Source organism: Enhydra lutris, unplaced genomic scaffold (genome assembly GCF_002288905.1).
Source record: "Enhydra lutris kenyoni isolate GAN:26980312 unplaced genomic scaffold, ASM228890v2 scaffoldscaffold15, whole genome shotgun sequence".
In the NCBI taxonomy this organism is placed as follows: Eukaryota; Metazoa; Chordata; class Mammalia; order Carnivora; family Mustelidae; genus Enhydra; species Enhydra lutris.
In genome coordinates, this window is record NW_019154099.1 from 291,730 (window position 1) to 309,620 (window position 17,891).

The following is a 17,891-nucleotide window of genomic DNA, read 5'->3' on the forward strand; positions in this document are numbered from 1 at the left end:
GGCTGTATACAGGGACATGTTTTTGGCCCCTGTGGTGGTTCCCTGGCAGGCTCCGGCTGGCTGTCTCGCTGTCCCTGCCCTTCCTTTCCCTCACCCACCATGTGTCTGTCTGTCTCAGGTCGACCCCCCCCCCCCCCCCCCCCCGCATCCAGTCCTTACACACCTATGGCCCCCATGTTCCTGTCTGACCCCACGCCCTCTTCTGCCAAAGCACAACTTCCTGCAAAAGCATCCCGAGCTGCTGTCCTGGCTCCGCAGGTTCCCGTCTGCCCCCCCCACTGAGCTGCTGCCCTCCACCAGCTCCTGAAACTGTCCCCTCACCCAAGCAGACCACTTCCATGTACTCCAACCCAACTATTGCCAGGTTTGCCTTCGTTTTGGCCTCTCACCAGCCTTCCCCCAGGCCCCCAGTCTCTCCATGAAAACTTTCTGTTGGTTTTCTTTTTTATGCACATGTGGCTGACCTTCACAGAGGTACAAAGCCCAAGTGCAGAGTGTGATTAAGTTTGCATATCTGGCAGCTAGATTGGGATACCTTCTCCCCCACCTTGCAGGCCTCCCTGCCCCATCTACCTTGGTGCATCGGGCCAGCCCCAGGGCTTAGTTCTAGATGCCTTGTCTTTTCCACTCGCACACCCAGGTGAGCTGGCACCATTTCCTGGCTGTAAATGCTGTCTGTATTTGGACAGCTCCCGGATCTGTTCCTCTCAGCTCAAGTCCCATTTTCTACTTCCTGCTTTACATTTTCCCTGGAAGTCGCATAGGCTTCCCAGACCCCACAGGTCAACATGAAGGTCTTCATTTCGTCTCTTCTCCTTCTCTTCTCTCTCCCTCCCTCAGCCGCTTCTGCACACTTGCCTCCATCTCAGTAACAGAACTTAGAGCTCCTCTTTGATTCTCTTATTTCTGCATTTAGCCTTTGTCGTCTTTTGCTTGGGAGGCTGCCACAGCCCACCTCTTCTCCTGGCTTCTATTATCGTCCCTGCTGCCTGCTCTCACGCAGCAGCCAGAGAGAGGACTTGAAAATGTGAATCAAATTATGTCACTTCCCAGTAAAAACCTTACATCCAAAGCCCGTACTGTACTGTGCTCCGCACGTCCCAACAGGACCTGGACTGCCTGCTTCACTTCCTGCTTCTCAAAGGCACCCTTTCTGCCTGCCTTAAGGCCTTTGCATTAGTTGGGTTTTTCCCCTTGAACTTCCTTTTGCCTATATGTCGGTCCCTCTTATCACCCAGGTCTCAGCTCATCTTCCAAGTGAACCCTCCCTCCCTCGCAGAACGAACAAACAAAACTTCTGGTCATATTATTTGCATCCTAATGCTTTTTTAATACCTGGGACTATCTTGTTATCTGTTTCTCCTGCAGAATTGGTCTTCCTGAGGATAGAGACTTGGCTGTCCTATTCCCAGCTATACTGCCAGTGCCAAATACAGTGCCTGTCCCTTAGTATTTGCACAGTACATATTGGCTCGATCTGAAAATGAACAGATAAAATGAGTACTGCTGCTTGGTGTAAAGCAATGAGCGTGTAACCAGTCCAGCACTTGGTCGGGAACCCGAGCTGGGCGCCCGACCGGGAGGGCTGAGCTCCGGCTTGTTGCTGTGCGTGTAACCTGAGCGGCTTTGTTGCAGGGAGGAGCAGGTGCCCATGGAGCTGGTGCAGCGGGGCGACATCATCAAGGTTGTCCCCGGGGGGAAGTTCCCAGTGGATGGGAAAATCCTGGAAGGCAACACCATGGTGGACGAGTCCCTCATCACAGGTGAGGCGGCTCATCTCCTTTTCCCTGTGGGCGGGTATGGTGGGAGTTGCTAGGTCACATGAATGCTGAAGGGGGTGGGTGGCTGAGGGTGTGACGGTTGATGTCCTTCCCCACCTCCAGGAGAAGCCATGCCTGTCACGAAGAAACCCGGAAGCATAGTGATTGCTGGGTCTATAAATGCACATGGCTCTGTACTCGTTAATGCCACTCACGTGGGCAATGACACCACGTTGGCTCAGATCGTGAAATTGGTAGAAGAGGCTCAGATGTCAAAGGTAATGAATAGAGTTAAAAAATAACCTAACGTCAGCTTCCTCCTTTGAGAAGTTATTCTGAGAGTTTCATAGATTCAGGCAGATTTTGTTGAGTAGGGAGTGATTAGTCAGCGTGTTAATGCGGGGGCTCAGAACTCCAGTGCTCACCCGTGCCTGTGGGGGTGTATTCTCTGTGGATTTTAATTTCCCGTGGTCTTGGTGTTTTATTTTCATAGGCACCCATTCAGCAACTGGCTGACCGGTTTAGTGGGTATTTTGTCCCATTTATCATCATCATTTCAACGCTGACGTTGGTGGTATGGATTATAATCGGTTTTATCGATTTTGGTGTTGTTCAGAAATACTTTCCCGTAAGTTGAATGCTTTGGGCAGTATGGTTGCTATGTTTTAAATAATCTCTTGCCATTAATCCTATTCTCTTATATCTTAGATTCGTTGGGCTTTAATTACCCATTACATTTATTTGCTTCATTTATTGGCAGCAAAATCTTAGCCAAGATAGCACGATCACTCTATTTCTGCAAATTTTTTTTTTAAAGATGCCCTTTGCCTTCTAGTTAAATAATTTCCCAGACACCAGTTAGCTCTCAGTTGTCATGCCTATAACATTTAGATAATGTGACCTTGGCCATTTCTGGGGTCATGAGGCACATATCATAGGTCACTTCACAATTTTGATGGCATGATAATATCATTTTAGCAGATTTTAAGAAAATTTGTTTTTTGCTCTCTGTGTCTGATAGTACCGTCTTCAACCTTGTGGCTCCCCGGGCAGTGCTAATAGCTTTTTAATAATAAATATTTATTAAACATATATGAGACAATGGAATATACTTTCTTGAGTTAGAAAGTAGATGATGAATGCTCTCTTAGAAAATACTATGTTGTCAAACTTCCAAAAAAGTGGAGAGTCCCAAAGAAAACTTTTCTGCTAGAGAAGTAAGAACTCTATACAACAGTAATTCTCAATAGGGAGTAATTTTATTGTCCCAGGAGACATTTGACAATGTTTGGAGGTATTTGGTTGTCATGACCGGGGAGGGAATGCTTCTGACACCTAGTGAGTAGAGATCGAGGGTGCTTCCAGACATCCTACCAGGCCAAGGACAGCCCCCCACAACCACGAGTCCTCTCTCTCCAAATGTCAGTAGTGCCAGGCTTGAGAAACCTTGATGTGCATCAACGGGGAATGGCCCGCTTGGAGTCGTATTTGACAGCTGCCCAGTGAGTGGAACAGTGTTTTATCTATGGTTTAAAGTATCTTCTACTTAGCCAGATCGAATGCCTCTTTTACCTTAGAGCCATAGAATAAGAAACTGTAAATGCAGAATGGATATCTTTTTTTCTTTAAAAAAATGTCTACCCTAATTAAAGGCCTATCTGAAGTTCTTGGGGTGCGCGTCATTTACTAAGATGTCATCTCTCTCGAATGTCCTGTCCTAAAATGAAAAATGTCCTAGTTGAACTCTTGACATCTAAGGAGACCTCAGTGCTTTGAAAAGTAACCTAGGACTATATTCCTAGAATTTGCCAGTGGCTATTATGGCACTTGACTCCCTCAAATTCCTGCTTTTGTGGGAGAACAGCTCATTGGCATGTGGCTGTGGGAAAAGTCATTCCTAAACAGGTTGGAGTATGGGGCTTTCTGCTGTTCCCTGCCTTTCCATCTTACTTTGGCTTCTTCTGTTTTTATCTGCAACATCAGGGAGGATGCTGGCAAAGGAGGGACTGCATGTTCCTTTAAGGTATTATCACCCTGCTGTCTAAGTCATTTGTAGGGAGAGGTTCATGTCACCCTCTAGAAGTCCACCCATCCCATCAGAATGCCAGGTGTTATTTTGATGAGAATTACTGGAGTTTTGGGGTTTTTTTTGAAATCACATCATCTTTATCTCAAAAAATTTCATGTCTTAAACACAGTGTCCCTCTATCCAAATCCAACTGTTTCTAATCAAAGTGAAATGACCCTTTAATAATACACCTTATCTTAGAGTTCTGCCTTTCAAAATCAAGGAATAAAGTGTAGGTGGAAGCTAAAGAGGTTGTGGTCTGTATCCTTGATTTCCGAAACACACTGCGATGAAAGTGAATTCAGTGTCTCCTGATTGTGCTGCAGAGACACCTGCCATTTTGCAAAATAAACCAACGTAATGCGAAATGTCAAAATGCAAATGGTAATGCCTATATGTGCCGCCAGGTAACTGGAAAGGAGGCCCACATTTTGTTCGTTTTGGGTTTACAAAGAAAACAATAGCGGAAAATATAGAAGAAAATAAAGATGGCTCCAAATTCCATCCCTAGGAATGATGATTTTTTGCACTCTGGGAAACCTCTTTCCAGTATTGTTGAAAGCTGTATAGAGATACAGGCAGGTAATTTTGCGCTATTTCAGTCACAACACATGCCATTTTGTACTTGCTTTTTTTCCTTAACAATGTTGCTGGGATCTTTTCATGTCAGCAAGTATAGACATACACCATCGTTTCAACAATTGCATAAGATTTCATTATGCACCCCATACCCTCAATTTAATTCATAAATTCCCTCTGAGGTGTCTCTAGTTTTTTTAAAAAAATGATGTGATAAGTATCTTTGTATATTTTGCCACTTGTATGATTATCACCTTAGGGTAGATTCCTTGAAGACCTATCATTTTTTAAAATTTTCACAATAATGATAAAAATTATAATAATGTGTAATATTGTTAATATGTAATATTGATAATGTGATAGTTACAGTTTCTCAGAGGCTTCGCCCATGCCAGGTTTTATACAATGTATATTTGTGTGTTTATGTGTATTTATATGTGTATCAGCTCATTTAACTCTTCCAACAACCAGCTGGGCGTGCTTGGTCGTATTGTGTCCATTCCTAATGGGAGGGAGCTGACACTCGCAGAGATGTGAGTCAGTGGCAGGCCCAGCATGGACGTACACGGTCCAGTTCCGGAGTCTGCGCTCCTTCCCCTAGCAGGGAGTTCTACACGACTCTCTCCTCCCATCATGCGCCTCTTAGAGAAATGCCTAGAGTGTCAAGTTGGAAAACTGGGGTGGGAACCAGTAAGGTGAGCCACGTGATAACAGCGCTGAAGCAGAGTGAACCCCACACGTTCCCCAGACCCCGGCTCATCACGCATCTCAGCTCGCAGCTGCTTGTGCTGAAATGTTCTGTGATTGGAAGTCAGTGTGATTCCTCCTTTAACCCTCAGCCTGCCTTTATCTCTTTCCCCTTTTCAGACCCACAACAAGCACATCTCCCAGACAGAGGTGATCATCCGGTTTGCGTTCCAGACGTCCATCACGGTGCTGTGTATCGCCTGCCCCTGCTCCCTGGGCCTGGCCACGCCCACGGCGGTCATGGTGGGCACCGGGGTGGCCGCCCAGAATGGCATCCTCATCAAAGGAGGCAAGCCTCTGGAAATGGCCCACAAGGTTGGCCCTTGCGCTCCTGGCTATCCTCTGAGGTGTCGCCTGGAATGACTCTGTAGCTGTTACTTTGTGATTTTTTTTTGGGGGGGGGGGACTGAAGACTGGTGGGAAAGTAGTATCTGTTTACATTCTGTATTAAGAGAAAAACCTGGAAGAGGCTTGAGGGCAGCACTGTTAATTAAGTAAAACAGGAAGCCCGCAGGGCTTGATGCTAATGATAATAGCAGGAACAGCTAACAGCTGCAGGATTAAATAGGAATTGATTTAATCTCATTAACAACTCTTTGATGTCGGTGCTTATCATTCCCATTTCTCAGATGAGGAAGCTCAGCAGGAGCTGAAGCCAGAGAACAACAGGGAGAGGAGGAGGGATCTGAAGGGCCCACGGTGGGGGTGGGACTTGGTTACTTGTGGCTGCAGAATGCAAGGATGGACTAAAGGAGGCAAGGATTGTTGGAGGAAGAGCAGTTAAGTGTGTTGCAGAGACCATCACTCAGCACTGGGCCAAGCTGAGTGCTGTGGGCTAAGTGAGGGGGAGCCGTGGCTGCGGGACATTTGGACCACAGCAAACAGCTGGACTTCTGTAGGATTTGGGGAGGTATGGAGCTCAGGGATGAGTGAGCTCTGGCCATGGACACAGGTACCAAATGGCAGAACCCAGACCCATGGGGACAGGTGCAAGTTGCCATTGACCAAGTGGGCCTGGTGGAGAAACTGGCTCTGGTGGTGGCTTGTTATTGTGGCCGGGAAACGCTCCCTTTTTCACTCTCGATCTCTCTTTTTTTAAGATTTTATTTGAGAGCGAGGAAGGAGAAAGCAAGATAAAGCACAAGAAGTAGGGCAGGGGTAGAGGGAGAAGCAGGCTCCCCACTGAGCAGGGAGCCTGATGCAGGGCTCCATCCCGGGGCCCTGAGATCATGACCCCAGTGGAAGGCAGATGGTTAACAACTGAGCCACCCAGGTGCCCCTCCCTTCCTTTTTTGAACCTGGAGTGCGAGCTCCTTATTCACAATAGGCGTTTGCACTTAGGCCATGGAAACCCTGTGCACAGGGAGATGGGCAGACTGCCAGGGTCCTGACATGGGAAATCTGCATGGTGTCACTTTCCAGAAGATGGTACCATGCCATGTCCTGTCAAATTAGAATGAAGTTTCTTGCTCAGTCTGGTGAAGGTTAAGTCACAATGCAGACTGTTTTGGCCAGACAGAAAGGGAAACCGGGTCTTCCTCATGGGAGTGGTTGAACCGTGGGATTGATTGCAGAGGATGTGTTAACATGAGTTATGAAGGGGTGTTGTTACCTCCTTGAGCTAGGTTAAATGGAGTTCTGCCCCAAGACTGTGTGGGCTCTTAAAGTCCCTTCCATCTGTATTTGTGGTCACCAAGATGTGGTTGTTTTGGCAGATAAAGACCGTGATGTTTGACAAAACTGGCACCATCACCCATGGGGTCCCCAAAGTCATGAGGGTCCTCCTGCTCGTGGATGTGGCCATGATGCCCCTCAGGAAGGTTCTTGCTGTGGTGGGGACTGCGGAGGCCAGCAGCGAGCACCCCTTGGGTGTGGCAGTCACCAAGTACTGTAAAGAGGTATGCAGACCTGGGCAGTGCTCGTCTCTCCCCACCCCCCCGCCGCCCACTGCAAACTCCTCCTTACCGTCGCCCGACCCCAGCCTCCTCTTCCACTTCACTGGCTGGGCTGGAAGCCTCCAAGTGCCTTCTTCCTCACATGCCTCTTCTGCTGCTGCTTCTGTACCCCAGCTCAGCTGCCTTGCAGGAGCCTCAGCTTGTGGGGTTTGGGAACCCCTCAGCAGGCCCCTGTGGAGCAGGTGGAGATGCAGCTCTCAGTGATGGGTCCCTTGTCCCATTTCCAGATCATCACAAAAGTGGTTCAGTGTTACCGGTCACTTACGGATGCTCGTCTGTGCTTGGAACAACAAAAACAGCTGGGATGTGAGCTCCGCCCTCTGGGAGCTGACGGTCCAGTGGGGAGGGCAGTGGGCGGATCAGCCCAGTCCTTCATGAGTGCTTAGTGCAAAGGGGAATACAGAACTGGATGGAGGGTTAGGCTGAGACGAGGAGAGGGCCTTGGGGCAAAGCTGACTACTCTACCTGGACAGGGAGTCTTCCAGAAATCTGTCAGTGTTTTGTGAAGGGTCATTCAGACCGCCATTTCTCCCCTCTCTCTTGTGATGCTTCAGGACGAATGTGCTCTATCATCCTTCCTTTGCTGTGTGGTTAACCCCACGCGAAGCTCCTCACGCCTTTCTCCTGCCTCTCCCTCGTCCCCCCAGGGCCTGTAAATGGGCAGTGACCTCCTGATAGCCTCCAAGCAGCTTTGTTCCCGTTTGCCTGTTCCATCATTCTCATGAAATTATTTGCAACGTAAAAATAACATCTCTCCTCTTTTTGCCCCCCCACCCCAACCTCCGTTAATTTGGGGCATTTGCTGTGAACTGCTCTTCTCCTTTCTGGTCTGTCCCTTGTCCCGTGTCATGAGACAGCCATTTAATAATTATCATGTCTGCGTCGGATGAGGGAGACGTTGCCGAGTTACAGTCAATCTCCTCACCTGCCCCGTCCTGCTTTCCTCTCAGCTCCTGCGCGGTGCCGCTCTCTCTCTCTTGCCTCTACTCACCTCCCCCCTCTCCCTGGCTTCACAGGAATTGGGAACTGACTCCCTGGGATACTGCACGGACTTCCAAGCAGTGCCCGGCTGTGGCATCGGCTGCAAAGTCAGTAGTGTGGAGGGCATCCTGGCCCACGGCGAGAGCCAGCAGAGCAAACAGGCGGCTCCCCCGAGCAGGGCTGGCAGCGCTCCCGAGGAAATAGGTATCCAAGGCCCTTGTCTCTCTGCCCAGCCTGCCATGGCTTGGGCCTGGCCGGGTCATCTGGTGGCATGCCTAACCAGAGAGCACCAGGCCAGCACACCACCGTGGGGTGTCTGGCTGTGGACAAGGGTGGCTCCTGGCCAGGGCACCGCATGCCTCCCTCCCCCAGGAAGGCCTACTGTTTGTCCATGGTTGCCTTCTCTGATACTTCTGAATCTTGGTGCTAATGGCAGACAGTAGTATATATTACTGAAATTCGTGGAGTATTGCTTCTGCGACCCATAATCTCGAGTCTCCTCTTTCTTTTTTCTTTTTTTTTTTTTTAAGATTTTTAAGATTTAAGAGAGAGAAAGAGAGGATAAGCACAGAGGGAGAGAGGGAGAGGGAGAAGCAGACTCCCCGCTAAACAGGGAGCCCAATGTGGGGCTCGATCCCAGGGCCCCAGGATCATGACCTGAGCTGAAGGCAGACCCTTGACTGACTGAGCCACTCAGGTGCCCCAAGTCTCCTCTTTCTTATCGCCAGTCAGTCTTGCTTCTCTAAGCTACAGAGGGGACAGATGGGAATTCCTTTGCTCCTCCAGTCCCCCTCCTGTGCTGTAGAGTCCCGGTGGGATGGGTCACATTTACAGCGCTCGCAGTAGCAGGGAATGCAGATGGAAGTGGTCTGCCCGAGCCAGGAAGGGGTACTGCTTGGAGTGACAGCTGCCTTTGAAAACAAGTTTTTCTGATTCGGAGGGTAGCTTGCTAGCCATCAGGGTGAGAGTGGGGAAGCCCTCCCAAACCAAAACGCCTGTGTCTGTTGTTCTCTCTTAAGTGCTCTGGGGTCTTATTAGAAGCCTTCTGCCACCTCCTAGCAGTTCAGAACCTCAGCACAATCCTTCCATTTAGCTGCCAGGACTGATCCGTGAGGTGACCCCCAGGTTAGTGGCACACACAGTTAGAAAGTGACGGGGGAAAGACTCACCCGGTGTCTTAGGAGATACAGCTGTTAAACATCCACAGACGTAGACAAGCTGTTTGCTGATGCTCCCAGCTGCACCTGTTGCTTCTAATCTCTGCAGAAGAGGAACCAGCAGGTACTGCCTAAAGGCAAATAAGGACACCACCAGATATTTAACGTTTATAACATCTCTAACGTGCAGGACACGCTGTCAGGACCTCTTAACACACTTTTCGGCTCTACCCACCCACGTCCCACATGGTAATTGCTCTGTTTCCCTGTCCTTTAAGGGTGGTGTTCTGAGAGGTGCTCGCTAGTTACAGTGTTTCCAAACAGCTCAATGCACTTTTTTGCTATTAAACGGACTCCATGGTGTTGAGTCCTTTCTCACAGTAAAATTGGACTATTTGGGAATAACCACAAACTCTTTGGAACAGACGTGACCCCCCAGACCTTCTCTGTGCTCATCGGGAACCGCGAATGGATGAGGCGCAACGGCCTAACCATTTCCAGCGACGTCAGTGACGCGATGGCGAATCATGAGCTGAAAGGCCAGACGGCCGTCCTGGTGGCCATTGACGGTACTGCCCCCTTGCCTTCTGCTCTGGACAGCGGAGTTTCTTAGAGTTCTCTGGCAAAAATAGGCTTTCTCCTTTTTCTTCCCCCAGTGAATCTTCCTCTCTTTTAATTTAAGTTCTGTGTCCCAAAAGGCTGCCTTGCCAGTTTCTCTCTTCCTTCTCAGTCGGAGGCCTGCTCTCGCTGTGCCTGTCCTGCCCCCGAGAGTGAGGCATCTTAGTCTTAGCCTCCTCCGTCTTAGAATCCTCCCCTGCCTTCGCCATCCCCGTCTGCTTCTGTTTGAGCCCGTGGTTCCGTCGCCCTCCTCGTCATCGCTGCACACGCAGCAGCGGCCTGTTATCCAGGGGGACACCCACCGGGTCCTAAGGAATGAGATTGCTGCCCCTCCATGGAGTTCCCCAAGATCGCATGTGTCTGGGCACTTAGCCTCAGATGACTGGAATCTTACACTGTTAAAGGCCTCAGATGACTGGAATCTTACACTGTTAAAGGCCTCAGATGACTGGAATCTTACACTGTTAATGGCAGTTTCTGCTTATAGAAGTAAAACTGTGCTGATGAGCAACATAGATACCTTTAACGCTTCGACGAAGTGTGTCCTCTCCCACTCTTTTTTCCTTCTTGCGCTGCCATGGCCTTTCCAACGTCCTTAAAACCCTGTAGTCCCTTCAGCCCCTCAGATCAGAACCAGCTGTGCGGAAGGAGCCATGCCCGGTGTCACCCCACTCCCCTGAACCTGCTGTGTCACCCCTCAGTGCTCGAGTGCCTTCCTGCATCACCAGCTGAAGATTCGTTCAGGCAACCTCCCCCACCCCCTACCCAGCGCAACGAATGCTTTCTGGAGGAAGAGGAAGGACTGATTTTCTGTTTGGACATTCATCATTTTTCAGTAGCCTTTATCGTATTCGTTCTGTTTCTCCTATCAAAATAGCTAACATGTACCGAGTTATTATGAGCCAGGCACTCTGCAACGTAATAGATGTCCCTTGCAGGAAATTGGGAAGATTCTGAGGGCTATACAAAAGAAAATGCAATGACTCCTCATTGTGCCCCTCAGAGAGCCCCTGGGAGTGTTTCATATTCCTTCCAGACTTTCGTGTGCCTCTGTAAATGGAGGTCATTTTTAAAACACAAAATCAAAACCGGGCTATGTTCTATAACTTCGTGTTTTGTTTTTCACATGTGACGTTGTGCTATGGAAACTGTTTTTGGTAGCAGAGCGTCCTTTGCCCCTTGGGCTGCCCAGGGCTTGCCCTTGTGGACTGACCGAGGGTGTCGCCTGCAGGCGTGCTCTGTGCCATGATCGCCATCGCCGACGCGGTCAAGCAGGAGGCAGCCCTGGCCGTGCACACGCTGAAGAGCATGGGTGTGGACGTGGTTCTGATCACAGGGGACAACCGGAAGACGGCCAGAGCCATCGCCACCCAGGTGCGTGCCGGGGACCCTGTGCCGGGGGCTGGACATCTTCCCCTTTGAGGTTTCTCTGAAGCCCCCCAGAGCACTTTGAGGGAAAGTAGGAACACCAGGGCCTGCAGCGCTCCACATTGCTTCTGGCCTTACCCCTCTCTGGGTGCTCCTGCTGTTCCGAGCTGTGCAGCACCCCACGGGGACCGCCGTGCTGCCATTGCCAAGTGCACATCCCTGGAGCCTGGATGTCTGAACCTGGGACAGGCGGCTGCCCTGGAAAACGCAATTCCAACATTTTCTCTGTTTCTGTCTTTCCAATGGGACAAAAACAAAGATCATGGCTCGAGAGCAGAAATATACAGATTCTGAGGTTTGGTGTTCAGGGAATGATTTGTCCACTCAGCTCTTCCACATGCCCATGCAGCAGACAGATGGATAGACGTCTGGGTCCTGGTAGGTCTCCAGCAGCCCTCACTTCAGAGCGCGTGTGGTGAGGACAGCACCGCTGCACGCCTATCCAACCTTGCGTACAGTGAGGACTCCCGCGCCAATTCCCAAAGGCTACGCACCCTCCCCAAATGTGTGTATGCCGGATGCTTTTGAAAGTGAACGGCTTCTTTCAAGGGAAGCAGTGGTACTTCTTCGCATGGCCTTTCTTGCTAACGGGACTTTGTTGAGTACCATCTCCCCTCCTGGTTCAAACTTGTTTAGCTGTTCAGCAAGCACTTAACTAAGCCCCACCCTGGGACCCGCTCCAGAGAGGAGCAAAGAGGGCAGGCGCCTGCCCCCCGGCAGCTCTGTCTTGGGGGGAAGGGTGACCAGAGGCCAGGGTTAAACTGAGTGCTCACTTCTGCAACAGAAAAGTGCACCGGACAGGTGGGAGCTGCCAACTGACCCCAGAGTGGCAGGGGCTGGAGCCGCCTTCCCAGGGGAGGAAATGCTTAATTCAGGAGCGGTCGGATGAAGGGGGGAGGGGTCAGAGAAAGGGAAGCTGACATTTCCAGGTCAGAGTGGGCAGCCTGAGCACCACAGCATTGGGCTGGAGAGCAGCAGGAAGCATTGGGCTGAGCACCACAGCATTGGGCTGGAGAGCAGCAGGAAGCTGAACAGGGCAGAGTCCAGTGTGGGCTGGAAGCGGGCAGGACCAGTTCCTTGAGGAGTGTGGATGCCATCCCAGGGGAAGTACAATCCACTGAAAGTAACGTGACCAGCTGACCACTGTTTTGGAAAGACCAAAGATTGGGAGGTGGGCAGGGAGACCAGCATGAGGACTAAGCCCCCACTGAAGGGGGCACGGGGATGGCAGGCCCTGGGATCTAGGGTTTGGTGACTGACGCCATTGCCTGGGCTTGGAGGCTGGAGGCGGTGGGGCCAGGATGCCTCACAGGTTTCTGCTGCTGTTCACTATCCTTTGCCAACACCAGGTGTTGTCACGTATTTGTTTTTTTCCTTTTAGGTTGGTATCAAGAAAGTCTTTGCAGAGGTGCTGCCTTCTCACAAGGTGGCCAAGGTCCAGGAGCTCCAGAATGAAGGGAAGAAAGTTGCCATGGTAGGAGACGGGGTTAACGACTCGCCGGCCTTGGCCCAGGCCGATGTGGGCATTGCCATCGGGACGGGCACGGATGTCGCCATCGAGGCCGCTGACGTTGTCCTCATCAGAGTGAGCTTGGCTATATCTTCTTGTGCCCTGTTGTCCTGGTTATGGGAGCAGGGAGGGCCTGGAGACAGAGCTCCTGACAGGCGGTGTGTTCCTCCTACAGAACGATTTGCTCGATGTGGTGGCTAGCATTCACCTCTCCAAGAGGACCGTCTGGAGAATACACCTCAACCTGGTGCTGGCGTTGATTTATAACCTGGTCGGAATACCCATCGCGGCAGGTAGGGTGGCTCTCCACTGCGTGGTTACCTTTGACTCCAGCCAGAGGCCAGGAAGGCTTCTCTCTGCCCACTGGGTTCCTGCCCAACTTAGTAAGCGGCCCACATTGCTGGGCAGCCAGCCGGCAGGCAGGGCAGAAGAATTTTAGAAGGAGTTGATATATTTTCCACTTCGTAAGTCTCTAAAGGGAAATGAAACCTGCTGAGAGGGTCCCTGGGATTCCCTGTTCCCTTGCAGTGCCCCCTGAAGCCCATGATGCCACCTGTGGACAGTCCCAGGAAGGCCAGAGTGGGTGGGAGACCCCATTCCCCGAGACCGTAATCCCTGCTCAGCTCCAAGACCGCCTACTAAAGAGGCATGCGGGCACATGGTCATGGTGTGGCAAAAGGGGGTTCTGAGCCATCCTGAGATGGAGAACTTCACAGGGGGCAGCCCGAGGTGAGGACCTTCTCCAGGCTATGGTGTGAGTGTTGTGCTTCCCTCGGCCAGGGGTCTTCATGCCCATCGGCATCGTGCTGCAGCCGTGGATGGGCTCAGCGGCCATGGCGGCCTCCTCTGTGTCTGTGGTTCTCTCGTCGCTGCAGCTCAAGTGGTGAGTCCCTCCAGGCCGGAGCAAGGGCCTTCTCCCCCGCCCAGCCGTGTCTAGCCCCCTGCCCTGTGGGCTAGTGATGGGTGGGTGCCGTGCGCAGAGGCCTGGTGCACCGGAGGTAGGGGTGTATAATGCCCGGATGGGCAGCCCAAGGGGGCAGCTCCTCGCCACCCGGCATGCTGGGCTGCTGTAGCAGTCACTCTGCTCCAGGGTTGTTCCAGTAAATGACGTGTGCACCTGGGGTCCTCATGTATTGCCTTTCTTACTTTTTTTAAAAAGACGTTAATTCGTGCTTTTAGTGGCACAGCTGCAGGGTGCCGGGCATTTGGATGGGAGGTTTCTCAATCAGGCGAACTTGACTTGAACCCTAGGAGCTCAATACCCTCTCCTTTAAAAATCCTAAAATCCATGAGGTTTCCATACCATGTGTAATCCCAAGACTTTGGTGAGAGTTCTTTACCATCCTCCAAAAAAAGAAAAAAAAAGTGTGTGCCCGCAATGGCTCAAATGCTCTTGGATTCTCACTTGACAGCTATAAGAAGCCTGACCTGGAGCGGTATGAGGCCCAGGCCCAGGGCCGCATGAAGCCCCTGACGGCGTCGCAGGTGAGCGTATACATCGGCATGGATGACCGGCGGCGGGACTCCCCGAGGGCCACGCCCTGGGACCAGGTCAGCTTCATCAGCCAGGTGTCTCTGTCCTCCCTGAAGTCCGACAAGCTGTCTCGACACAGTGCTGCGGCTGAGGATGGTGGGGACAAGTGGTCTCTGCTCCTGAACGACAGAGATGAGGAGCAGTGCATCTGAAAGCTGCGGGCAGGTGGAGACCCAGGGGTCTGTCTCCTCACTGAGTAGCTGGCCCGGCTTCCCCGGGGACCGAGGCTCGGGCGGAACAGGCACAGCTCCAGCAGCAAGATGGGCGAAGCTCCCCTCCAGCCCTGGGGACTTCCACTCCCTGGAGATGGCTGGTCATCCCTCCTAGCATGGGCGGTGCCCCAATGTGACTCCTGGGCCCCCCCCTTCCCGCCCCCACTGGGATCCCAGCGGCACAGGGGCCAGGCTTCCCGGCCTGACCATGCTGTGGGCCTGGGCTTGTCGGGAACCTTGCTGGACTCTAGCAGAGCAGGGGACAGCCAGCCTTCCTCGCAAACCTTTGCTTTAGTGTTTGGAACGACTGCTTGTAAAACAAGGAAAATCTCATCGGGACCAAAAACTTAGCTGGGCCTTTCCTCACGAGAAGCCTCGTGTTGGGTTCTTTTTGACAACACCCACATGATTGCGTATCTGAGACCACAGTTTACCTCAAATACACCCACTGATGTCTGCTGGCACCATGTCTTCCTTTTGTGTTCTTAACGCTGGGGCCACCCCACCGCCAGCGCACCCCTGTCCGATCTCTGACAGCAGGAGTGTAGTGATCCCTGCTGCTGCTCTCAGGCGCTTCCACCCGAATCTATTCCCTCACGCGCTGGCCTGAGAGCCCACCTTGCTTCTCTTCAGGCCGAGGAGTTCTTTCTTGTCTAGGTGCCGCATGGCCACGGAGTCCTGGACCCTAACTCCTCAGAATGGTGTGCCCTTGTGGACTGTGGCTGCCCCACTGGAGTGAGGGTCTCAGTTTGAGACCTGGGAAATCCTGCCTCCTGTGGGGTCCAGGTACTTGGGACACATGGAGGCCTGTGGTGCTTGAGACAGCGTCCCTTGGGGGGTGGTGTGTGTGCTTGCCGGGATGGCCTTGCAAGGCTCCGGGAGCTTCAGGGACGTGGTCTGCTACAGGACTGCCAGCTCACAGAGTTCAGTGCAGAGTTCAAGGCCGTGGTGCCCCTGGTGGTGTGCAAGTGGGAGGAAAGCCGTACCCGAGGAAGAGGAAATCACACTTACTCTCAGGGAGTGTCTACTTCTGCGCACAGAGCTGGCGCCTTAGGAAAGGAGGCACCTGTGGTGATTGACAGAACCACATGGGAGTACACGACTAGAAAGAAAATAAATTTTAAGATAGAGTCCTCAGTACACGACTAGAAAGAAAATAAATTTTAAGATAGAGTCCTCATCACACACAAAATAGTTTTATTTACTGAGTATCAGTTATGTTTCAGGGACCATGTAAGCACTTTTTCTAGGCTGCTTGTAATCTTCCCAACAAACCAGCAAAGTACTGTCCCCATAGGACAGGCAGGGCAGGAGGCTCAGAAAAGCTAGGTATCCTGCCCAGAATCACACAGCCCGCACACATGCCGGAACAGGGAAGTCTTTTCTCCATTGCTGCTGCCACCTGGATATCAGTCGGTAAGAATCCGCAGGAACAAGCCTCCTGCTCCTATGAGAACAAGTCTGCCAGGTGATAGATTTGTTGTTGGCGACTTGGAATGAAATTTGATCTTGGGGTCAACTCACCTTCCCTAGAATAGTTTGTTTCCATTTTTGCCTATAATTTCATGTTGCTGGTTTCTCCCCCCCTATGATTCTGCAGTGGGTCCCATTGTGTTCCTGTTGTTTTCAGTCTTCCTTTCCCTCAGGCCTCTTCCTGCTCCGTCTGTCCTTCATTCCTGGCTGCACTCAGGACTTTCTTATTTTCTAATTAAGTTAATCATGTCTGAAGAATCTAATTGTATCGATTTCTCCAAGGCTTTTAGGACCATAAACCACATGTGTATATGGCCATGAAAATATTTATAAGATTGCACAGACTATAACTTTTAGAGGTTCAAGGGGTTAAGAATTTTGTGTGTGTCAGATAAGAACAGTTCCTGTTTCAAAAACTTTCCATGCTGTATTAGAGTAAAGTTTATTTTTACTGATCTAAAGGCCGCCTCCAGCTGGCTCTGTGCGTGACAGGAGCATACTTGAGGCCAGCGCAATGTTGCTTCTGCAAGGGTCTGGCTTTGCCCTGACTGGTCTGCGGGGAGAAGGGTCGGGTTTCACCATGGAGGCTGCGGGGGTGGCCAGACCCTCTGGTGTGCCCACCCCTCTAGCACCCTGCGAGCCCCTCTCCCACATGCGGGGCCTGCCTCAGTGGTGTGTGGGGAGAACTCTCTGGAGGGCAGCCCTTGTCCAGGTACCTGTCCCACGGGGCCAGACACAGGCCTCGATATGCCCCATTCAAAGCGCTTCTCTGCCTGACAGGAATTGTCAGAAGGCTTTCTCAGACATACACATTTTATTTATTTATTTGACAGAGATAGATCACAAGTACAGAGAGAGACAGGCAGAGAGAAAGGGGAAGCAGGCTCCCTGCCGAGCAGAGGGCCCGATGCGGGACTCGATCCCAGGACCCTGAGACCATGACCTGAGCCGAAGGCAGAGGCTTAACCCACTGAGCCACCCAGGCGCCCCAGACATACACATTTTAATCAGGAGGGTTATATTTGGGTCCCTGGACCCCAAAGGAGTGGGGCAGGGGGAGGAGTAGAAAGGTCTGGACCGAAGGGCTCTGCTGGGAGGGCTCTGTGGGCATCTTGGGGTGGCGGGGGGCCCTGAGTGAGCTCTAGCTGAAGGGAGGTGACAGGGTAGTTTGTCATCAGAACCAGGAAGCTTTGAAGAGTGGAAGGAAGTGCTATTAATAATTGTGCCGGGCCAGCCGGCCTAAACTGAGACTCTCCAGGCAAACTGGGACATGTGGTCACCTTCCTAAAAAGGGAAACAGACATTGTAGTCACAGGCAGAGACTGCAGCACCTCAGGATTCTGCCCCGACTGTAGGTTCCATAGACGTGCGGGGGACCTGTCCTTTATCTGGTTTGGGATTCTTCCCTCCTCTGGCCCATCCTGAGGCCAGTGCTTCCCTGCAGAATCAGGGCGGTAATCACCTTTGTGGCTCAGTGTGACCACATGGAGAACCAGTCAGGGGTTTGTCCTCCTTGCTGGTCCGCTGCAGTCCCTCCAGCCCACCACGTAGTGCTTCATGCCAGGCATGCTGGGCCGTTTGTGGATGCCCGTGTATGGGAATTTCATCCGGTAGGCATGTCCCCTTGTGGGAAGAGAGGGTTGATACCCCATTAGCAAGGGATTCCATGTCCTTAAAAAAAACGGATCTTTCTAAAACATGAGCAAATCTCCCTGATAACCATTCCACATGCACCAGAAGAAATCAGTGTCTGTCCATTCCTGGTAAGTTTTCAGTCTTTAAGATCTTAGTGGAGCCTTGTGATAGGGTCACCTTTCAAGTAAATGGATAATAATTCTAGTTTTTGGGCAAAGATGGCACCTTCAAGTT

General features: G+C 51.5%; 1 protein-coding gene across 6 annotated transcripts in view; it reads left to right on the forward strand.

Moving 5' to 3' along the window:
• LOC111146971 (ATPase copper transporting beta) overlaps window positions 1-15,013 on the forward strand; it is a 71,400-nt gene extending 56,387 nt beyond the window's left edge. For 4 of the 6 annotated variants that reach the window (XM_022502768.1, XM_022502770.1, XM_022502767.1 and 1 more), the window contains 12 exons: window positions 1,636-1,763; window positions 1,884-2,038; window positions 2,254-2,388; window positions 5,275-5,469; window positions 6,870-7,052; window positions 8,126-8,294; window positions 9,673-9,816; window positions 11,097-11,239; window positions 12,675-12,878; window positions 12,979-13,096; window positions 13,584-13,686; window positions 14,216-15,013. In XM_022502768.1, the coding sequence (XP_022358476.1) occupies window positions 1,636-1,763; window positions 1,884-2,038; window positions 2,254-2,388; window positions 5,275-5,469; window positions 6,870-7,052; window positions 8,126-8,294; window positions 9,673-9,816; window positions 11,097-11,239; window positions 12,675-12,878; window positions 12,979-13,096; window positions 13,584-13,686; window positions 14,216-14,489 (1,951 nt within the window). In that variant the 3' untranslated portion in view covers window positions 14,490-15,013. The other 2 variants (XM_022502769.1, XM_022502771.1) reach the window with 2 other exon arrangements.
• The last annotated feature ends 2,878 nt before the right edge of the window (window positions 15,014-17,891 follow it).